Here is a 21,701-nt window from a genome sequence, read left to right on the forward strand (position 1 = left end):
ATTATTCACTCCCTCAACTTGCTTCCCGACTCCCAGTCATTGTAGAATGACGACTCAACAAAGGGAAGTATCAGGGAGTGTTTTTTTCTTTTTTTTGTGTGTTCTTGGTGATGTTCGGTCCGGGGGTTGGAGCTGGAGCTACCTGGGAGGTCTCAGCCAGTTTGTCGGATTCCCATGCCTTGGCGGGTTCGATGGGTTCCCCTGCCTCAGCTGGCTCGACGGGTTTCCATACCTCAGCTGGCTCGACACGCTCCCATGCCTCAGTGGGCTCGATGGGCTCCCATGCCTTAGCTGGGTGAACAGGTTCCCGTGCCTCGACCGAGGCAACCGGGGTGGTCTCAGCCGGCTCATCAGGCTCTCACGCCTCAGCCGGTTCATCAGGTTTCTYCGCCTCAGCGGAGGTGACCGGTCCGCTCCGGATACCTGGGATCGTCCCTGTGGTTGGCGTCCTGTGGCTGGAGCCGAACGCCGCGAAGAGGGGACACTGTCACGCATGCTCTCTCTCCGGCACTCTAGGTCGCCATGCTCCCGCGCCTCAGCTGGATTGACAGGTTCACGCGCCTTAGCAGAGGTGACCGGTCCGCTCCTGATCCCCAGGATCATCATCTTGGTCATCTTGGTACTGTCACATGTGCTCCCTTTCCGGCCTCTAGGTCACCAGGCTGCTCGTTATGGCGCACACCTGTCACCATTGTTACGCGCATCTGCYCATAATGACACTCACCTGGAGTGTCTTTGGTTTCTTCCCGCGTTCTTCCCCCTTTGGTTTCTTCCCGCGTTGTTCGTGTTTCTTGTTTTGTATTATCTTTTCATTTATTTATTAAATTATTCACTCCCTGAACTTGCTTCCCGACTCCCAGCACACACATTACACACATTCACAGACTCGAATGTCACCTCTTTATTGTCCGTAAGGAGAAAGAGGACCTGAGTGGCTGGGAACTTGTGAGAAGATTGTTACAGTGGATTTGTTACAGTGTGTGAACTGAAGGAGGGAGACACTGAGGATACAGTCTGAGGGAGAGGGTTATTGAAGGGCTAGAGTCATGTTCATGATCTATAAAGCCTATACTAGACAGAGATCTGAGTGCTGTGTGCGCAAGAGCACACACACTCGTACACACAATCGGCATCCTTCTACTCCCCACATGCACATGCAGACTAATTGATTGGTCGTTTCGGGTAAATGGGATAGTAGATAGAGGAACCTGCTATCCAGAAAATCAGACTGTTTTTATTCATGTATCATGCTTGTTGGGCTATTTAGGAGGGGTAGCGAGAGTGTGTGTGTTCATGCATGTGTGTGCGTGCGTGAAAGCGTGTGTGTTTAAATCTAAGTTGATTTGTTTTACTGTGTTACTGCCTGCTTACGTCAGATTAAATGGCTTTGGATCATAACGGTAACTGAGGTGTAGATTATTTGAAACAACATTATGGTCGGATGGTATCATCGCTAAGCCTGGGCTGCTTTACTATTCTCCATCAACGCACACACATACATGGATCAATCAGAGTAGAGGASATAAAGAGGAGATGGAACAGTTAACCATCTCCCATCATCCCCCTACGTCCCAACCYCACCCCTCCGCGTCCCTCTGCATCCCTCGTCTTTGACGTCACTGTGCTTGGGCAGCCAATCAGGTTCCTGAGTCACACCAACCACCTCTCCTTAGCCCCTCCTCCTCATCTCGGTCTCTTTAAACCTCACAGGCTGTGGAAACACAACACACAATGTGCTGCRGCCACTGGGAGGGCGGACGGATGCAATGCAGAACTCACACCACACCACGCACCAAACACATCGAGACAGAGTAAGTGGATCCTCTTGCAGAGAGACTGCATACGAAGTCAGAGCTCATATCTCTTGCTCTCTCTCCCTTTCTCTTTCTGTCTGAATCTGTCTCTGTTTGTCTCTTWGTTTTCTCTGTGTCTGACTTCATCAGTCTCTCTCCCCATCTCCATCTCTTTTTATTTCTCTGGATAACTTCTTAATTTCCCCCTCTCACTCTCTGTCTCGCTTCTGCCTCTCTGTCTTTCTCCATATATCTCAGTGTCTCCCTCCTGATCTCTTCTCCCTGTCTTTCACCCTCCAGGCACACGCTGTCTCCAGACGACAACAACAGAGAACGCAGCAGCCCCTGTAGTAGCAGAAAGAAGAGATCCACCAGAAGAACCCCCCTCACTCCTCTCCTCTCCCTAGGACCGCAGCTCTGAAATGGGCTGCTCCTCGGGARGCCAACCCCCGGCCCCGGTGCTTCAACCAGACCTGGACTGTGGCAGCAGCATWCCTCCGGAGTCCCCCCATAGAAGGGACCTGGTCCAACCCCCAGKGTCTCTCTCCACACTAGAACGACTAGCCCAGGCCACTGGCGGCACGGAGAAGTCTTGGTACCGCTGTGTGTTCCCGTTTGGGGTGATCTCCCTGGTGATCGGTGTGGCGGGGACAGGGGTCACCTTCATGTATAACACGCCAGACCTGCACCAGACCAAGGTGGTGTCCATGGTGTTGCTGGTGGTTGGGATGGTCATGCTGCTGATGGCGGCAGTCTGCTGGAGGGACCACAGGCTGAAGAGAAGGAAGAAGAAGGAGGGAGGGTTCTTCTGCTCTGAACAGGGCACATTGTGAGGTCTGGAGGAGGAAGAGGGATGTATGGAACAGAGACACAGACAGATGAAAGGATGGATGGATGGAAAGGTTGAAAATCTGTGAGGTCCAAACCGATCAACCTGCCACGTGCTTCAGCAAGACGCTAGATTTCAGTGTGGTGGAGAGGGTTGAGAGTTCCTATATCTTCTTTCTCTTGTTTGGAAATATAACCTCCTCCTTCTTGACTTTTTTACCAGCCCAACCTCTGAGGAGGTTTACTTTGTTTCTCACTGTGTGGAGGAGGGAGGGCGGTGTTTTCACGGTTTTAAGTTCAGAGAGTTCTGTCAACGGTTAACCGTAGACTCTGATAACCTACTGTAGCAGTGAGATGTCCCATCAGAATGATGAAATCAGACTTTGGATGTGTACCAAATGGCACCATATTCCCTACATAGTGCATAGTGTAGGGAATTGGATGCCATTTTGGCCCAGCATTTTTGTCCACGCTTTTCATTCATAGTGATTTACTAATTTCTGCTTTCCACTTCAGTTGGCTTAGCAGTGTCCTAAAAACGAGGACATCACTGGATCTGCCACAGAATGGGCTGAGATGTTACATTTTTACCAGTGGTTCTTTTTGCTGCCGTGTCAGTAATAAATTGTGATGAATTGACTTGCGTGTGTGCACCTCTAAGTGGTATGAATTCATAGTTGAAGGTTTCAGATAATGACATCACCCTGCGACAAGACTGCTGTAAGTTTGTCAACTTTGCATTCCTCTGTATGTTTGATATTACATGTATGTTTGGTGCGGTCTTAGATATGCAGAGGTTTATGGACTGATACGTCATTTGGATGACATTCATATCACAAATCACATATCACTACCTGACCTGGGTTAAACATAATATGTCAAATACTCTAAAATATGTGAGCTGCGCTTGATTTAGTATAGCCCGGCTGAATTGAACCAACAGCATAGTCCCAAAAGTGGAAACTCCAAGCTAAATCAAGTGATCCTCAAATACTTTCTAATATTTTGAAGTATTTGAAGTAATGTATTTGTCGCAGGTCTGATCACAATTGTGTCTTACCACGTAAGTTGCCACGTTTTSCAATCAATGTACCTCTTTAAATGAATGTATATTAATGTCTATATATAAAGATTGTGTACAGTATAGTTTATTGGGAAATGTTAATTTTAACTTTTTTGTATTTGAGATTTCCTGTTTAAATGATTCAACTAGAGAAAAAAGTTAATTTGATATAGCTATCCGTCCGTTTCGTTGCGATAAAATAATGTTTTTTGACTTTAGAGAACATCCTCTGCATTACCATTCTGTATCAATCTCTTTCTGTTGGGTAGATTTAATGTGCATCCGAAATGGCACRRTATTTCCAATATAGTGCCCTACCTTTTGAAGTAGTGTACTAAGTAGTGTATAAGGTTTCATTTGGGACACCATCTTACATTCCTGTGGGGAAACGTGTGCAGCTAGCTATCAGTCAGTTACAGCATTGCCGTGGCCTTTATTTCAGTGCCTTTATTTCAACATCAATATATCTCTGTAATGGTGTCATGACTGACCACGAGAATCCAAATKYGTCAGATTAGGTTTGCAATGAATTACTTCAATCAGACCCCCTTTCACRCATAGAGGGGGAGGAAAGAACTAGTGGGGATTTACAACAGAACGTGAGTGTCAATCAAGGGAGAAGATCCAGGCCTGTGCTCTCCAAATTCATCAAAGGAATGTGCTTTGTCTCAACAGATATTTTTGCAGCTGAAACTCTAACACGTTCAAAAGCGAATACTGGAACAATATTTTGAATGTAGAACATGCGGAATAGTCAGGCGATCTATAAACAAAATTACATTAGTGTTCTGTTATTTTGTGATGTCATTAAAAATGCTARAAAGGAAATACTGTAAATTGGAAAGTATACCCACGACATAGATAGAGTTTCCATACTATGGGTTATGCATGTAATATGAAAAATTATAAAACTGTTTTTGTTAAAAGAGGGATGTGATTTGAGAAGCTATAACAGAAGTTTTGGCAGCCAGCCAGCCGGATCCGCCCCTTTCGAGCAACATTTATAAATGATGGGTTACGAATTAACACAAGGAACCAAAAAAAGTGTGAAGTGGCAGCTACGCGTTTAGAATGGTTTGAACTTTGAATCTCAACACGAGGTCGAGACGATAAATTCACCTCATGATTTCTTGCTCAAAGCGGGTGTCGGTTCGTGTGCAAAGTATATGGTTATTGTAGGTGAGAGTAGTTTCTGAACATGGCAATGTTAAGTGTCTCTGTCCCTCTCTCTCCCTCTCCATCTTTTCTTTAACAAGCATCCATGTTGTTGTCATTCCGCTAGGGACCTGTTTTCAGSGTAATAAGTCTCAAGTCAATAACGAGTGCAAATTGTGTGTGTTTATCCTGTGTTCCCATTTAATTAGTTAGTAAATAAATAATTAAACCAATTTGTGTAGWACTGAATCATAAGTAAGGCTCAGGTTTTTGCAGGTGCAAGGAGGTTACMACTGTTCAGAATGGTGACATGATGAGGTTATTATTAAAACTTCATCGGGATAGGGGGCGGTGTTTCCACTTTGAACAAATTGCGTGCCCAAACAAAATTTCCTCCTACTCTGTCCCAGAAGGTAATACATGCYTATTATTATTACTATTGTATAGAAAACASTCTGAAGTTTCTAAAACTGTTTGAATTATTTCTGTAAATATAACAGAACTCATTTGGCAGACAAAAACCTGAGAAGAGGTCAAAACAGGAAATGAGAACTCGATTTTCAAAACTGTGTCAAATGACACCCCTTGTAGATATGACTGAACAAACACTGCCTAGYGCTTCCACTAGATGTCACCGTCTTTAGATTTTAGTCTTATTATTRTACTATAAAGGAGGGGCTCATAGGAGCTGTTTTAGTGAGTYGTCGTCAGAAAWRTCAGTCTGGTTTTGCGTGCGAGGGAGAGAGAGGGCTCTCGTTCCAATGCTCTTTCTTCAGACAATGAAATTCTCCGGTTGGATCCTTATTGAGGATTAATGTAAAACACATACTAAATATGGATTGCAAACATCATTTGACCTGTTTCTACGACCTGTAACGGAACTTTTTGAGTTTTTGTCTGGAGGGATTGTTCGTGCGTCATGAAAATGGATTCCTGGGCTGAACATGCTAACAACAAGTGGCTAAATGATGGGCTTTATGGAACTTTTCAGTCYTTTATTGTCGATCTGGGAATCCTGGGAGTGCCTTCTGATGAAGTTATTCGAAGGTAAGTGCATATTTATAGTGTTTTTGTAGCTTTTGTTGACCGCAAAAATGGCGACTATTTCTTTGGCTGGATTGTGCTCTAAACGCCGTTCAGATTAATCTTTTTCCGTAAAGWTTATTTTGAAATCTGACACAGCGGTTGCATAGAGGATAAGTTTATCTTTAATTATGTGAATAACACTTGCATCTTTTATCAATGTTTATTATGAGTATTTCTGCAAAATCACCAGATGTTTTGGAATCAAAACATTACTGCATGTAACGCGCCAATGTAAACTGAGATTTTTTTTATATATATATATGCACATTATCGAACAAAACATAAATGTATTGTGTAACATGATGTTATATGACTCATCTGATGAAGAATTTCAAAGGTTAGTGATTAATTATATCTCTATTTGGGGGTTTTGTGAAGGCTACCTGTGCTGTGAAAGAAATGTCTGTGCTTTTTTGTATTTGGTGGTGAGCTAACATAAATATACGTGGTGTTTTCGCTGTAAAACATTTTTTTTAAATCGGACATGTTGGCTGGATTCACAAGATATTTATCTTTCATTTGCTGTATTGGACTTGTTAATCACTTAATAATTCATAAACAAACTTGATATCAGTAAAACCACTAACTAATTGCTTGGTCTACCTTTACTTGTTTCTTCTGTGAAGTTTCATTATCCTTCTTCCTCATGAAGGAGGGAAATTTGAAAATATCTTAAAGATATGTGAGTTTTTTGTAACAGAATTAGAAGGCACAAGGCAATGTTTATTAAACTTCCAGAATTTCTCCAAAACTTAGTATAGGTGCTGATATTAGTTGCCGGGAGTCTTTAGTTCAACATTATTATGTTTTGCTAATACCTTTTAAGACATTTTCTGGTAGATGCAAATCAGTTAACGACTCCATTTTTCTCCTCCCTACCTATAGGCAGAAACTTGAACAGGAAGTACCCGTACTAAGGTCTATTCAACGCTGGTCTGACTAATCGGAATCCATGCTTCAAGATTGTTTTGATCACATGGACTGGGATATGTTCTGGGTAGCCGCTAAGAATTATGTTGACATATACACGTACACGGTGACTGAGTTCATCAGGAAGTATACAGGGGATGTTGTTCCCACTGTGACTTTTAAAACCTACCCAAACCAGAAAACGTGGATAGATGGCAGCATTCACGCAAAACTGAAAGTGCGAACCACCGCATTGAACCATGGCAAGGTGACTGGGAATATGGTCGAATACAAACAGTGTAGTTATTCCCTCTGTATGGCAATCAAACAGGCAAAACGTCAGTACAGAGACGTATGTAGCAGGGTCTACAGACAATCACGGATTACAAAGGGAAAACCAGCCACGTRYCGGACAACAACGTCTTGCTCCCGGACAAGCTAAATACCTTCTTTGTCCGCTTTGAGGATAACACAGTGCCACTGACACGGCCCGCTCCCAAGGACTGTGGGCTCTCGTTCTCTGTGGCCAACGTGAGTWAACCCTCACAAGGCTGCCGACCCAGACGGCATCCCTAGCCACGTCCTCAGAGCATGCGCAGACCAGTTGGATAGAGCGTTTATGGACATATTCAATCTCTCRTTATCCCAGTCTGATGTCCCCACTTGCTTCAAGATGTCCACCATCGTTRCTGTACCCAAGAAAGCAAAGGTAACTGAACTAAATGACTACCGCCCAGTAGCACTCACTTCTGTCATCATGAAGTGCTTTGAGAGGCCAGTTACGGATCATATCYCCTCTACCTTACCTGAAACCCTAGACCCACTTCAATTTGCATACCATCCCAATAGATCCACAGACGATGCAATCGCCATCGCACTGCACACTGCCCTATCTCATCTGGATAAGAGGAATACCAATGTAAGAATTCTSTTCATTGACTATAGCTCAGCCTTCAACACCATAGTACCCTCCAAGCTCATCATTAAGCTCGGGGCCCTGGGTCTGAACCCTGCCCTCTGCAACTGGGTCTTGGACTGCCTGACGGGCCGCCCACAGGTGGAGAATGTAGGAAACAACACCTCCACTTCGCTGATCCTCAACAAAGTGGCACATAAGGGTGTGTGCTCAGTCACCTCCTGTACTCCTTGTTCACCCATGACTGCTTGGCCACGCAAGCCTCCAACTCAATCAAGTTTGCAGACGACACAACAGTAATAGGCCTGATTACCAACAATGACGAGACAGTCTACACGGAGGAGGTGAGGGCCCTGGTGGAGTGGTGCCAGGAAAATAACCTCTCCCTCAACGTCAACAAAATGAAGGAGCTGATCTTGGACTTCAGGAAACAGCAGAGGGAGAATGCCCCTATCCACATCGACGGTACCGCAGTGGAGAAGGTGAAAAGCTTCGAGTTCCTCTGCGTACACATCACTGACAAACTGAAATGGTCCACCCACACAGACAGGAGGAGGTGAGGGCCCTGGTGGAGTGGTGCCAGGAAAATAACCTCTCCCTCAACGTCAACAAAATGAAGGAGCTGATCTTGGACTTCAGGAAACAGCAGAGGGAGAATGCCCCTATCCACATCGACGGTACCGCAGTGGAGAAGGTGAAAAGCTTCGAGTTCCTCTGCGTACACATCACTGACAAACTGAAATGGTCCACCCACACAGACAGTGTGGTGAAGAAGGCGCAACATCGCTTCTTCAACCTCGGGAGGATGAAGAAATTTGGCTTGGCCCCTAAGACCCTCACAAACTTTTACAGATGCACAATTGAGAGCATCCTGTCGGAATGTATCRCCGCCTGGTACGGCAACTGCACCGCCCGCAACCGCGGTCTGCCCAATGCATCACCAGAGGCACACTGCCTGCCCTCCAGGACATCTACAGCACCCAATGTCACAGGAAGGCCAAAAAGATCATCAAGGACATCAACCACTCGAGCCATGGCCTGGTCACCCCGCTACTATCCAGAAGGCGAGGTCAGTACATGTGCATCCAGTCTGGGACCGAGAGACTGAAAAASAGCTTCTACAGTATCTCAAGGCCATCAATCAGACTGTGAAATAGCCATCACTAGGCGGCTACCACCCGGTTAATCAACCCTGCACCTTAGAGGCTGCTGCCCTATATACATAGACATAGAATCTCTGGTCACTTTAATAATGGAACACTAGTCATTTTAATAATGTTTACATACTGCTTTATTCATTTCARATGTATATACTGTATTCTATTCTACTGTATTTTAGTCAATGCCACGCCGACATTGCTCGTCCTAATATTTATATATTTCTTKATTCCATTATTTTACATGTGTGTGTGTATTGTTTTGAATTGTTAGATACTACTGCACTGTTGGAGCCAGGAACACAAGCATTTCGCTACACCCGCAATAACATCTACTAAATAAGTGACCAATAACATTTGATTTGATYTATCTGGGTTGCATCTGGTTTACACGGCCAAACTTCACATGTGCAATACTGTAGCACTCAGTYCACACAGGGAGCAGCGACAGCTTCATCACGTCATCCAAAAACATGGCGGACATTGGATGAACATAACATTTTAATATCTTAATATCACTATGAATTATGGAGAAAAAAATGTGCCTCAGCGACAATTATTTTAGTAATTCAATATGTGGCCATCTATGGAAATTGTCTTTCTGGGCCAGGCATCAGGCCAGGCACTGCAGTACTGATGCAAGACTGTAGGAGCAGTAGAACCCGTGCTTCTTGACCAGATCCCCTGCCCCTTGGTGTACACATTCACATACAGATCTTCAACAAGGCATGGTGGCTAGCAGGGTTGGGGTCAATTCTGAATTTGAATTAGGGTTTGTGTACAATGTGTGTGTGTGTGTGTGTGTGTACAATATCTATTTCCTGGGTGCCGATGTGGATGTTTATCTGCATGACTCTGAGTCATAGGTTACTGTCCTTGAGTCAGAGAGGGGTAATAGAAAGCCAAGGCTGTTCCACACAGACTTGAGCTGTGATTTATGGTAAAATTCTGTTTTCAGTCAAATGTACATATATACAAATAACTGGGCAGGGGAAGCGATCAGCATTCACCCATAACAACAACTATTTGAATAGGAAATGCTAATTGATGGCTTATTTCAGATGGTAAAATTATTATTGGGGTGGGTGAGGCAATCACACACTCACCAAATCCCATTAAAACTGCAAATCCAGCAAAGCGCGTGATGGATATTTCATATTTACAACCGTTTCCCCTGGCCTGTCTCATTGATTCAGGTGTATCCCCAGAATTAATCATGAATAATGCAGTTGGAAGTGGGAAGTGAAGCACGCCAGAGAGTTGAAGCTTGTTAAGCCCTGAACGACACCTGACAGACCAAGTAGGTCACCAATGATACAAGTCAGTATTCAACGTCCATCCATGTCTGAGGACGTCGGGAGATTATGTAAATCGGCCACTAGGGGCAACAGTGAGTGCTGTTACCTTTTAAGTAGGTTTCAGTTCTGAATAGCACACATACACAATCCATGTATCAAGGCTTAAAAATCCTTATTTAACCTGTCTCCTCCCCTTCATCTACACTGATTGAAGTGGATTTAACAGGTGACATCAATAAGTGGTCATAGCTTTCACCTGGATTCATCTGGTCAGTCTATGTCAGGGGTATGTTGGGGCAACAMGTAGCCTAGTGGTTAGAGAGTTGGGCCAGTAACTGAAATGTTGCTAGATRGAATCCCTGAGCTGACAAAATAAAAATCTGTAGTTCTGCCCCTGAACAAGGCAGTTAACCCACTGTTCTTAGGCTGTCATTGTAAATAAYAATTTGTTCTTAACGGACTTGCCTAGTTAAATAAAGGTAAAATAASTTTTAAAAATACATTTGAAACTCATTCCATGGAGGGCCTAGTGTCTGCATGTTTTTCCTTTCAATTAAACCCTAGACAACAAGGTGTGGGGAGTTGCTTACTAATTAACTCCCTTAATTCATAAATCATGTACAAGGGGCGAGCGAAAACCTGCAGACACTCGGCCCTCCGTGGAATGAGTTTGTCACGTGGTCTATGTCATGGAAAGAGCGGGTGTTCCTAATGTTTTGTACACTCAGTGTATATTGGCCATGGCAGCATGCCTCCCTCTGTTTATATAGATATATCTCCTCTGTAAATTGTATATTTCCACTGTAATCAGCCCATACTCTAGACTTGTATGTTTTATGTTTACTGTAACGATATTGTATATTCTGTATGATATCTATGTAGACTGTTGTCTGTATTCTGTTTGTATATTGTACAGTGGAGGTTGCTGAGGGGAGAACGGCTCATAATAATGGCTGCAACGGAGCTTTTGGAATGGCATCAAACACCTGGAATACATGTGATTGATGTATTTGATAWCGCTCCACTGATTCCGCTGCAGTCATTACCACGAGCCCATTCTCCCCAATTAATGTGCCACCAACCTCCTGTAATTGTCTGCTGCTGGCAGCACCTTCTCACTGAGGCAAATTCCTGGTATATGTAAATGTGCTTGGCGAATAAAGGTGATTATGATTTAACAATCATAAATCCCCAAAGATCAATACCTGCCAGAAGGAATGAGACGAAGAAATTAAAGARGAAGTGATGACCAGGTTAAACTGTCGTAAAGATGTTGTAAAAAAAGAAAGAAAAGACAATATGACCTTTATATGGACACTCAAAAAGTGTCCATTATATCATGTGTGAATACCATAGTAAGTAGGGATATGTTAATATTAGAAATTAGGCTATAGCTCCAGATAAGGTATGTTGTGTGTTACACAGTTATCTCACAGTCGAAAGAGAATGGAAGGATATAGATCTCTGAGGAAAAGAGATAAAAAGCGGATCTAGAAGGAAGAGGGCAGGAGGCGAGAGGGATGAGAGAGACTAATGAACTGAATGATAGAGTGAGCCCACATCCTCGAGAATGAGCGAGAGAGAGAGAGAGAAAGGACTGGAAATGGAGGGAGAAGTTTTAAGCATCGGGAACAGTACGCCTGGATGCATAAAGGATCCATCATCATGGCAGGAGTGTGCTTAACAAGACCTCCTCAACCAGCTCTCCTGATGAATAACTCACTACTGATACGATATCTCACCATCTGTTCATTGCCTGAACACTAGGATCTCTACTGATAATTGTAATAATATGAGCCTGCTCTCACCTTTTCACTGTAAGCTACCACAACACCACAGGCCTCCTGCCTGAGTACCAAGCTCTTACTCCGAATTCTTCTCCTCTTGCCTTCGAAGGCTGCAAGGTTGGAAGTATTTGATCCCGGCCCAATAAACACACCTGATTCAAATACTGTAATCCACCAATGGTCTTCCCACAGTGTGGCCCTCCATCGGAAGGGAAGAAAGTTACTCTAGTTGAATTGCACACACAGAGTGAGATCTGGGGCTGCAATATCTCTTATCATCATCAMTTCTCTTTTACCTCTCCATCCTCATCTCACTGACACCAAATGTAACATAACATTGCAGAATGTAATGTAGATGCATTGTAGATGAGAGTGTAGACTGGAAAATTTGAAAACATACTTATTGTCCAGAGCAGTGAAGAACATTATCAGGAGCATTGGTGCTCATTTTGTTGTTGATTAGATGTAGATAGTTACTTACACGGTTGATGTTAAAAACAGAACTGGGCTGTTTTAGGGAATAGCCATCCCTTATGTAAAAACCACATAAATTTCACATCACAGGCCAGATGTCATATGTCATTTAGAAAACTTTACTTTAAAAGTAATAATTTACATGAATTCCYTTTAAAAAGGCATGGTCCCAAAAGTTTTTGTCTAGTTCCAGGTTTGTTCCAGGGACGTCCCCAAGGATATCTTTAGGAATTTCTAATAATGTTGTGTCATGGTCCCCTGGAGGTTGTCTAGTTGCGGCAAAAATACGGTAAATCTACAACTAGCTACCGTATTTGTACGGCTAAATTAAGGTGTTCATGTTAAAAGGACAATATGTTGCTGTGTAATTGGCATTCAACCTCACTTGGGATTTGAACTCTTAATCTGTAAGTACTTTGCCTAAAGTTGCAGTAAAAATAAAGTAAATATATGAAACAATGGTGTTATTTCGCTACAATGGCAGTATGRTGCTGTATTCTGATTTCAACTACTGTAAAATCTTGTATAATTTTGTACTGTGTACACAATTGGGACTCAGCCTGAAATGGAATTTGAAATAATAACCTCTTGGATGCTAGCAACTTGAAATGTRCTGCWACAGTGRAGCTACACCACCAGATATTCGAATGAGAAACAGAATCAAGTAAATAATTGTACAATTATCACCACCAACATAAAACTATCAGTGCTCAAGGACACTTGACAGAAAGTACACATACATTCTTTAGGGATTTCAACTTGCAAACTCTTGGTTGGGAGTGCAAKAATGTTTCTGCAGTGCCACCAGGTTTCTACTTACTGCTGGGAATGTAAATGAACACACWAAAAAAATAAGGGTATGGTTAGGGTAGTGTTGTTCCCTGAGGTACAAAAAGTTCAAAGGTACACTTCACAGGTACACATACAAATTCACATGATACAATTTGGTACCTTATAGGTATGGAAGCTTTTTTCTACCCAATACTTTGAATATAAGGTACGATCACCACAACGTTTTGAAATACAGATAGGGCAATGTACTGGTTGGGGCTCTTTAGCATATTTGGGGGCATGGTCAAAAATATGTGTATTTGTGCCAACCGTCAGTGAAAGTGTTGTAGCAGTTTAAGTGTTTGATGTCTATGCCAATGCAAGTACCTCCTTTGGCACTGTCTGTTCTGCAAARGGTGTAAAATAATGTTTCAGTAATGGGCTGCACTGTAAAGAGGTTATTTTGCATTTTCAAGTAACTTAAGGCCGGCTTGTTGCCATAAGTTGCTGTGAATTTGTAATTTATTAACTGGAAAATACTTGTCAGTAAGTTATTGTAGAAGTTTGGCACCGTACTGTAACAGAAGATTGCAGGTGTGACTTATTCGAGGTGTGGCTTTCAGCTGTTGCTTTTTGGTCTCCCATGAGAGGAATGTCATCCCAGCTAATGTTGTATTCTGTCGATAAACATTAAAGGGGAATTTCACTCCAGGGGAATCAGACTTGTTTTCATCATATCTAAGGCATTTCTAGGACAGTGAGCTATGTTTCACAAATAATTTCCCAGGAGTAATGCAGATCAGGGCTTCACGCACTGAATGGTACACCCTATGACGGCTTCCGATGTATTAATGGGGGGGGTGAGATCCCAAAAATAAATGTAGTCCTGCTTTGTGTCATTTCACGAAGGCTCTATGTTATACTGATCTCACTATACGTGTTTTAGGGTGTAGATATGGTTGTCCATGTTTGATAGAGCCATTGGACGTCTTTCAGCGATGCTCCTATRGGCGGATTCATTGCTAAATATACAAGCAGAGTTTTAAAAAGTACTCGCACTCAAAACCATAAAAAGTAATAACCCAAGGAGGCCTAGAACCAAAAATAACATAATTCATTTAATCCATTTACCTTCATCAGTACTGTACAACCAAAATAAGAAGACACGTACTTAAGACAACACGAGCTGTGCGTAACAGGCGCAACAGTTGCCACCAGATAGTTGATTAGAGACTGGCGAATAGGGAGTCAAAGCATATTAACAAGAAATATATAGAAGAATATAAATAATGGACATATAATTGGAAAGATGTCACATATGATTGGAAAAAGACAACAGTTTGGGCTACATAACAATATCAAAAGAAATAGATATAGAATACATCTGTATTGCGGCATCTGCGGCGAGAGATAACACGGTCAATGTCACAGAACTTAAAATCAGTCACAGCATGATTAGCCACATGAAAATGTCTGGCCACTGGTGACTTTAGGTAATTTCTTCGGATGGCACTATGATGCTCGTTGATGCATAACCTTAGTTGTCTGAGCATAATACCAGTGTATTGCAAGCCGCATGGACAAGACAGTAGATACACTACGTTGTTAGATCCACAGGTAATGAATCTATTGATGGTGCATTCTTTATTTGTGACAAAAGATCTGAAAGAGTTGGACCTTTTTAAATACCTGTACAGGCCGCACAATTGTGGCAGGGGAAGAAACCACGGGCATCATCCAGACCTTCCTTAGGAGATTTTGATGTGTCATAAGTGTCTGCGCGCACCAGCATGTCCCTTACATGCTGACCACACCGCTCGCGTGCATGCTTTGATTTTGTTCACCCACACCAGACGCGATCAGGACATGCAGGTTGAAATATCAAAACGAGGTCTGAACCAACTATACTAATTTGGAGACAGGTCGAAAAGCATCAAACATTTATGGCAATTTAGCTAACTAGCTTGTTGTCCTGGGATATTGGGTTGTTATTTTCCCTGAAATGCACAAGGTCCTCTACTCTGACAATGAATCCACAGATAAGGGTAAACCTGGCAATCTCTGGCAATCTGTTTCTGGCAATCTCTCCTCCTTCAGGCTTCTTCTTCTTCTTTGGACTTTACATGGTGGTTGGCAACCAACTATAATGTGCATTACCACCACCAACTGGTCTGGAGTGTGGACCTCAGTTCATCTTTCAATCACCAATGAGGAGATGGGAGTGGCGGGACTTGCAACACGTCAAGCTTCACAAATAGAACCAAGTTCTATTTTAGCGCCTAGCTACGCAGACGCTTGTTGATATGCGCGAGCAGTGTGGGTGTAATGATTGAATAACATGTATGTGTACATTTATTTTGCAACAACCATCTCCCTTTTTACAGTCCCCCTCCCCCCAAAGCCATTTTCTGAGCTTTTTAGCCTACTTGAGTATTTCATATCATTTGCTTCTGATATTGTTATGTAGAAAAAAGACTGTTGTCTCTTTTCAATTATATTTTACATTTGAATTTTCCATTTTTTATACTCTTCTTTACATTCCTTAATATACATTGACTTTCTATTCGTCATTCTCTAATCAGCTATATGCTTGCACCTGTTGRGCCTGTTACGCACAGCAGGTGTGTCTTAAGTACTGTACCTGTCTTCTTAATATGTTTGTACAGCACTGATAGGTATAAGGCTGAAATGTATGCTCTGTTCCTTTTTGTAAATATATAGCACCTTGTTCTTTCACTTTTTGTATTCTTTCGAGCATAGATTAAATTAATTATATTATTTTTGCATCTCGGCCTCCTTMGATTATTCCTTTTCATGGTTTTGAGAGCGAGTACTTTAACTTTACAGATATTTTCTCTCCCATGCACCGACTTTCATTCAGTGCAAACCCTCATCCTGGCTTTCTGAATATACAAGCAGACAAAAAAATGTCCATACTCTGAAAGTCTACAACTTGTGTTGGGCGGTGCTTCATGCTCTGGCCCCTGCCCCTGCCCAAAGGCGTGCTTTTTTAAAAAGGAGGCGGACACTAACAACAATCCTTTGAAACTGTCCAGAATCCCAGTGCACATCCAAAGTAAGTGAGGAGAAAGAATTATCCCAGGAGAAAATGTTGTCCCTTGAGAGGGCAAGAACTAAATTTATGTCAGGAGAAGTGCAGTGTAATCATAAGGAGAGGTATTCATTGAATACGGAGGAGGAATGGAGGGGAAAAGAGAGGCAGAGGAGGTCGAAGAGAGAGAGGGAGGAAGAGGGTGAGCTTGAATCAGTTAGAAATAGCTGGTTAGAAATAGATGGTTTCTTAATGAAGAATGATAGAAAGGTTAAGCAGAGTGAGCAGTATGCCGGATTGAAGACAGGAGGAGAAATGGAAGTGAGTGAGGGCGAAGTATCGGAGGTGGTAGGTGTGGTGAAGTTCTCGGAGCCCAAGGATTGCACCAAGGGTCAGGATAAAAATGAATCTGTGACGGTAGGAGTGAAATTTGCGGGAAAAAGTGGACTCTTGCCTTTTTGCTGATTCATTTGTGGTTTCAGGGTCGGTGAAAACAAAGTTGGGTGTTGTGGAATCGGTGATGGTGACCAGAAGGGGTCTTGTTTGTGTTTCTGCTGGTCAGAGGGCGCTCCATGTTTAAATGAATGGGGACAAGAGATGTGAATTGTTTTGCTCTCAATAAATGGGCACCATTGAAAGGAGTGATTACTGGGGTAGCGGTAAATGTGAAAGTTGACCAACTGAAGGGGAAGATTCCCAATGTCTGTGATGCTTGTCGTTTGGTGCGATGCAGACAGGGTGGCGTGAGTGGTGAAACAGAGGAGACGTTGTCTGTTCTTTTGAGTTTTGATGTTGAGTCTTTGCCCGACAAAGTGATGTTCGGGTATATAAGTTATCCTGTACAAGCTTCTGTGCCGAATACATTACGTTGTTACAGGTGTCAAGCTTATGGGCATGTGGCAGCAGTGTGTAGGAGGGAGGATCCTAAGTGGGAAAAGTGTTCAGAAGGGCATGAGACAAAGGAATAGGTAGCATTGGGGAAAGTAGGGGTATGTGTTAATTGTAGGGGTGCCCAAGGGCCTGGGGATCAGAAATGACCAGTGCGAAAGAGGCAGGTTGAGGTTTCCAGGGTTAGAGTGGTGCAGAAGTTGTCATATGCTGAGGCAGTGAAAAAGTAGAGGAAGATGGGGCAAGGGGGCGGGATCTGAGAGGAGTGGTGTGAGTAGTAGATCTGTACCAGTACAGAGGGATAGGCCAACAAGTGATATATGCTTCAGTAAGATTGGATTTTTAGCGTTTATAGCAATGGTTATCAACTGTACTGTAGGGATGGAATTTAAGTGGAATTTAAGAGTTAGAGGGTGTGTTGAGTGGTGGTGTCCCGTCCTTTCGAGCTGATGGCCTGAGGTAGGACTAGATCTATTTAAAGTGGAGTAGGGTGGTGGGGTTTTAGTGAGTGTCAGGTTAAATGGTATGGTATTTGTTGATTTATTCATATTACATTTTTTGTACATAAACAGCGCCTTCGGAAAGTATTCAGACCTTGAATTTCCACATTTTGTTACGTTACAGCCTTAGTCTAAAATGTATTAAATGAAAAAATGTCCTCAGCAATCTACACACAATACCCCATAATGAAAAAGAAAAAACAGGTTTTTAGAAATGTTTGCTAATTTATACAAAAATAAAAACAGAAATACCTTGTTTACATAAGTATTCAAACCGTTCGCTATGAGACTCGAAGTTGAGCTAAGGTGCATTCCTGTTTCCATTGATCATCCTTGATATGTTTCTACAACTTGATTGGAGTCCACCTGTGGTAAATTCAATTGATTGGACATGATTTGGAAAGGTACACACCTTTCTATATAAGGTCCCACAGTTGAAAGTGCATGTCAGAGCAGAAACCAAGCCATGAGGTCAAAGGAATTGTCCACAGAGCTCAGAGACAGGAGGCACAGATCTGGGGAAGGGTACCAAAAAATGTCTGCAACATTGAAGGTCCCCAAGAACACAGTGGCCTCCATCAATCTTAAATGGAAGAAGTTTGGAACCACCAAGACTCTTCCTAGAACTGGCCTCCCGGCCAAACTGGGCAATCGGGGGAGAAGGACCTTGGTCAAGGAGGTGACCAAGAACCTGATGGTCACTCTCACAAAGCTCTAGAGTTCCTCTATGGAGATGGGATAACCTTCCAGAAGGACAACCATCTCTGCAGCACTCAACCAATCAGGCCTTTATGGTAGAGTGGCCAGACGGAAGCTACTCCTCAGTAAAAGGCACATGATGGACCTCTTGGAGTTTGTCAAAAGGTACCTAAAGACTCTCAGACCATGAGAAACAAAATTCTCTGGTCTGATGAAACCAAGATTGAACTCTTTGGCCTGAATGCCAAGCGTCATATCTGGAGGAAACCTGGCACCATCCCTACAGTGAAGCATGGTGGTGGCAGCATCATGCTGTGGGGATGTTTTTCAGTGACAGGGACTGGGAGACCAGTCAGGATCGAGGCAAAGATGAACGGAGTAAAATACAGAGAGATCCTTGATGAAAACCTGCTCCAGAGTGCTCAGCACCTCAGAGTGGGGTGAAGGTTCAGCTTCCAACAGGACAATGACCCTAAGCATACAGCCAAGACAATGCAGGAGTGGCTTTGGGACAAGTCTCTGAATGTCCTTGAGTGGCCCAGCCAGAGCCCGGACTTGAACATCTCCGGAGAGACCTGAAAATACCCAAGAAGACTCGATGCTGTAATCACTGCCAAAGGTGCTTCAACAAAGTACTGAGTAAAGGGTCTGAATAATTATGTAAATGTGATATTTCAGGTTTTTATTTTTAATAAATTATAAAAGCCTATTTTGGCTTTGTCATTCTGGGGTATTGTGTGTCGATTGATGAGGGAATAAAATGATTTAATACATTTTTAGAATAAGGCTGTAACGTAACAAAATGTGGAAAAAGTCACCCTATTTATTTTTCAAGTGAAGTATAAGGGAGGTATACTCCAGTCAAGTAGGTGGCTGTAATGCAACATTTATTGGATGCCAACCGCCATTAAACCTCATTGAAGAAAAGAAGAACAATCCTTTGGGCAAAACTGAAAGAACTGACCAGACGCAATGATTCCCAGAAACCCCAGAAGCTGCTGACGAGGAGTCTTGTTCCAGGCGTATGTTGGACAGGCAGCCACGAGGGTCCGCCTCCGCCGAGGGTCACCGAAACCTCCTCCTCAGAAACTCTAGCGTTCACTGCCCTCCCGGATGAGAGGTGAGACGTGGCGAGTGAGCCCACTGGAGTACCTTAGACCATGCAACCAAGAGGAACAAAAAGTCGGGGACTGAGGCGTTTAGCCTCCTGGATGTAGGCCAGGCTGTTGTGGTAAGTCCGAACCGTAAAACGATGTTCCGAACATTCCAAACAGTGCCGCCACTCCTCCAAAGCCAGGTTGACCACAAGAAACTCCCGATTGCCGACATCATAGTTCCTCTCCGCTGCAGTGAGACACCTGGAGAAGAAGGCACAGGGATAAAGCTTTTGATCTTTAGCAGAGCGCTGAGACAGAACCGCACCCACGCCAATGTCCGAGGCATCCACCTCTACCACGAAGAGAAGAGAAGGCTCCGCATGAACTAGAATGGTTGCAGAAGGAAAAAAACGTTTCAGGTCCTGGAACACCTTCTCAGCAGCAGGAGTCCAGCTTACATGCCCAGCTGAGTCCTTGGTGAGCAATGTCAATGGCGCAGCCACAGAACTAAAGTCTCTCATAAATCTCCGATAGAAATTAACCCCAAAAAACGCTAGACTTGTTTGACTGTGCTGGGCTGTGGCCAGTTGACCACCACTTCTATCTTTTGGGAGTTCATCCGTACACTGCCCTGAGACACGAAGTACCCCAGGAAGGAGATCTGGAGGAACTTCTCGTGCTTTACGAACAAGTGGTGAGAGAGGAGTCTTTGAAGAACCTGGCGAACATGTTGGATCTGTTCAACCATGGACCTGGAGAAGATGAGGATGTCATCCAGGTACACAAACACGAACTGGTGAAGGAAGTCGTGCAGCAGATCATAAACCAGGGCCTGGAAAACGGCTGTAGCATTTGTAATTCCAAACGGCAGGACACGGTACTCATAATGTCCATTTTGGGTGTTGAACTCTGTCTTCCACTCATCTCCCTGTCTGATGCGCACCAGATTGTACGCGTTCCGTAAATCCAATTTTGAGGAAACTGTAGCTCCCTGGAGTCTCTCAAAGGCTGACGACATAAGAGGAAGAGGGCAACAGTTCTTGATGGTAATGTTATTTAAACCCCGGTAATCGATACAGGGATGTAATCCCCCATCCCTCTTTCCAACCAAGAAAGAACCCGCTCCTGCAGGTGAAGTGGACGTCCGAATAAAACCAGCCGCCAGCGCCTCCTTAATGTTTGTTATCAATGTTCATAAACTTCAATTAATCTACTCAGTCTGCAACCCAGAGTTTGTAAGATTCTGGTTGAATGAAGCAGACAAGAGTCCCAGTTTAGAAAAATCTAAGTGTTTATTCACAAGGACGTCCTAGTCCGTTGTACAAAACCATCCATTTTATACTGGCTCCTTACGCACATACCTTCACACACAAACAGTAGGTATCCTACGCACATACTTCCACACAAACAGTAGGTGAGTTTTATCTCTATAGTTCTCACCACTGTGTATCCCTGCCCAGCCAACAGTTCCATTCCCCCGAGATTAGGGAAACCTTGAGAAGTTCTCCCTGTCCTCATAAGTTTTCTCAGAGGTCTAGCCAGGTCGGTCCAAAAACAGTTGAACTGTTCTCGGTATCTTTCTTCGGCCCCCACATACAAGTTCAAATCCTGAGCTACGCCTTGCTCAGACAGTCTGTGTTTTTCCACTATACAGATACATTGTTTAACCTAAATCTGACTAAAACTACACACATCATCAGATTATAATTTTATGATTCTAATCAATTTCATACAATTATAAGGTTTCAGAGTGCAATTATTTCATCATTATCTTTCAACATTTAAATTATTTTATCAACAACGGAATGTCCAGCTTAGTGAGGGGCAGCCCCTGATGGCGAGCTAATGTGCGATCCAGAAAACAGCTGGTAGCCCCAGAGTCTATGAAAGCAGGAATGTCCAACTGCCCATTGTCCCACCATAGGTTGGCCGAAAGCAAGGTGCGTACCGTGTCGGCAGCTGGAGACTGTATCTGACTGTATTCTCCCATCTACTGACGAGTCATCCCGTTTCCCGTCGCTTGGAAGAGGCACGGAAATGTCCAGACTGTCCACAGCAAAGACAACTTTGCTCGTTAATCCTGCACCTTCCATCCAGAGCGGAAAGTCTGGTGCGTCCCAATTGCATCGGCTCCTCTGAAAGATATGAAGAAGAGCCGAATTGAGAACTGTGACGGGGTACAGAACAAGCAGACACAGCATAAGGCAGTGGAACAACCGAAGGCTCGA

The 21,701-nt window shown here is 43.5% G+C and overlaps 1 protein-coding gene across 1 annotated transcript; it reads left to right on the plus strand.

Moving 5' to 3' along the window:
- The first annotated feature begins 2,099 nt into the window (after positions 1-2,099).
- On the plus strand, positions 2,100-3,227 carry LOC139029245 (transmembrane protein 100-like). Its single transcript, XM_070448742.1, has one exon. It carries the CDS (start codon positions 2,216-2,218, stop codon positions 2,624-2,626), a length of 411 nt encoding a protein of 136 aa, XP_070304843.1. The 5' UTR covers positions 2,100-2,215; the 3' UTR covers positions 2,627-3,227.
- The last annotated feature ends 18,474 nt before the right edge of the window (positions 3,228-21,701 follow it).

Source organism: Salvelinus sp. IW2-2015, linkage group LG18 (genome assembly GCF_002910315.2).
Source record: "Salvelinus sp. IW2-2015 linkage group LG18, ASM291031v2, whole genome shotgun sequence".
Taxonomy (NCBI): domain Eukaryota; kingdom Metazoa; phylum Chordata; class Actinopteri; order Salmoniformes; family Salmonidae; genus Salvelinus; species Salvelinus sp. IW2-2015.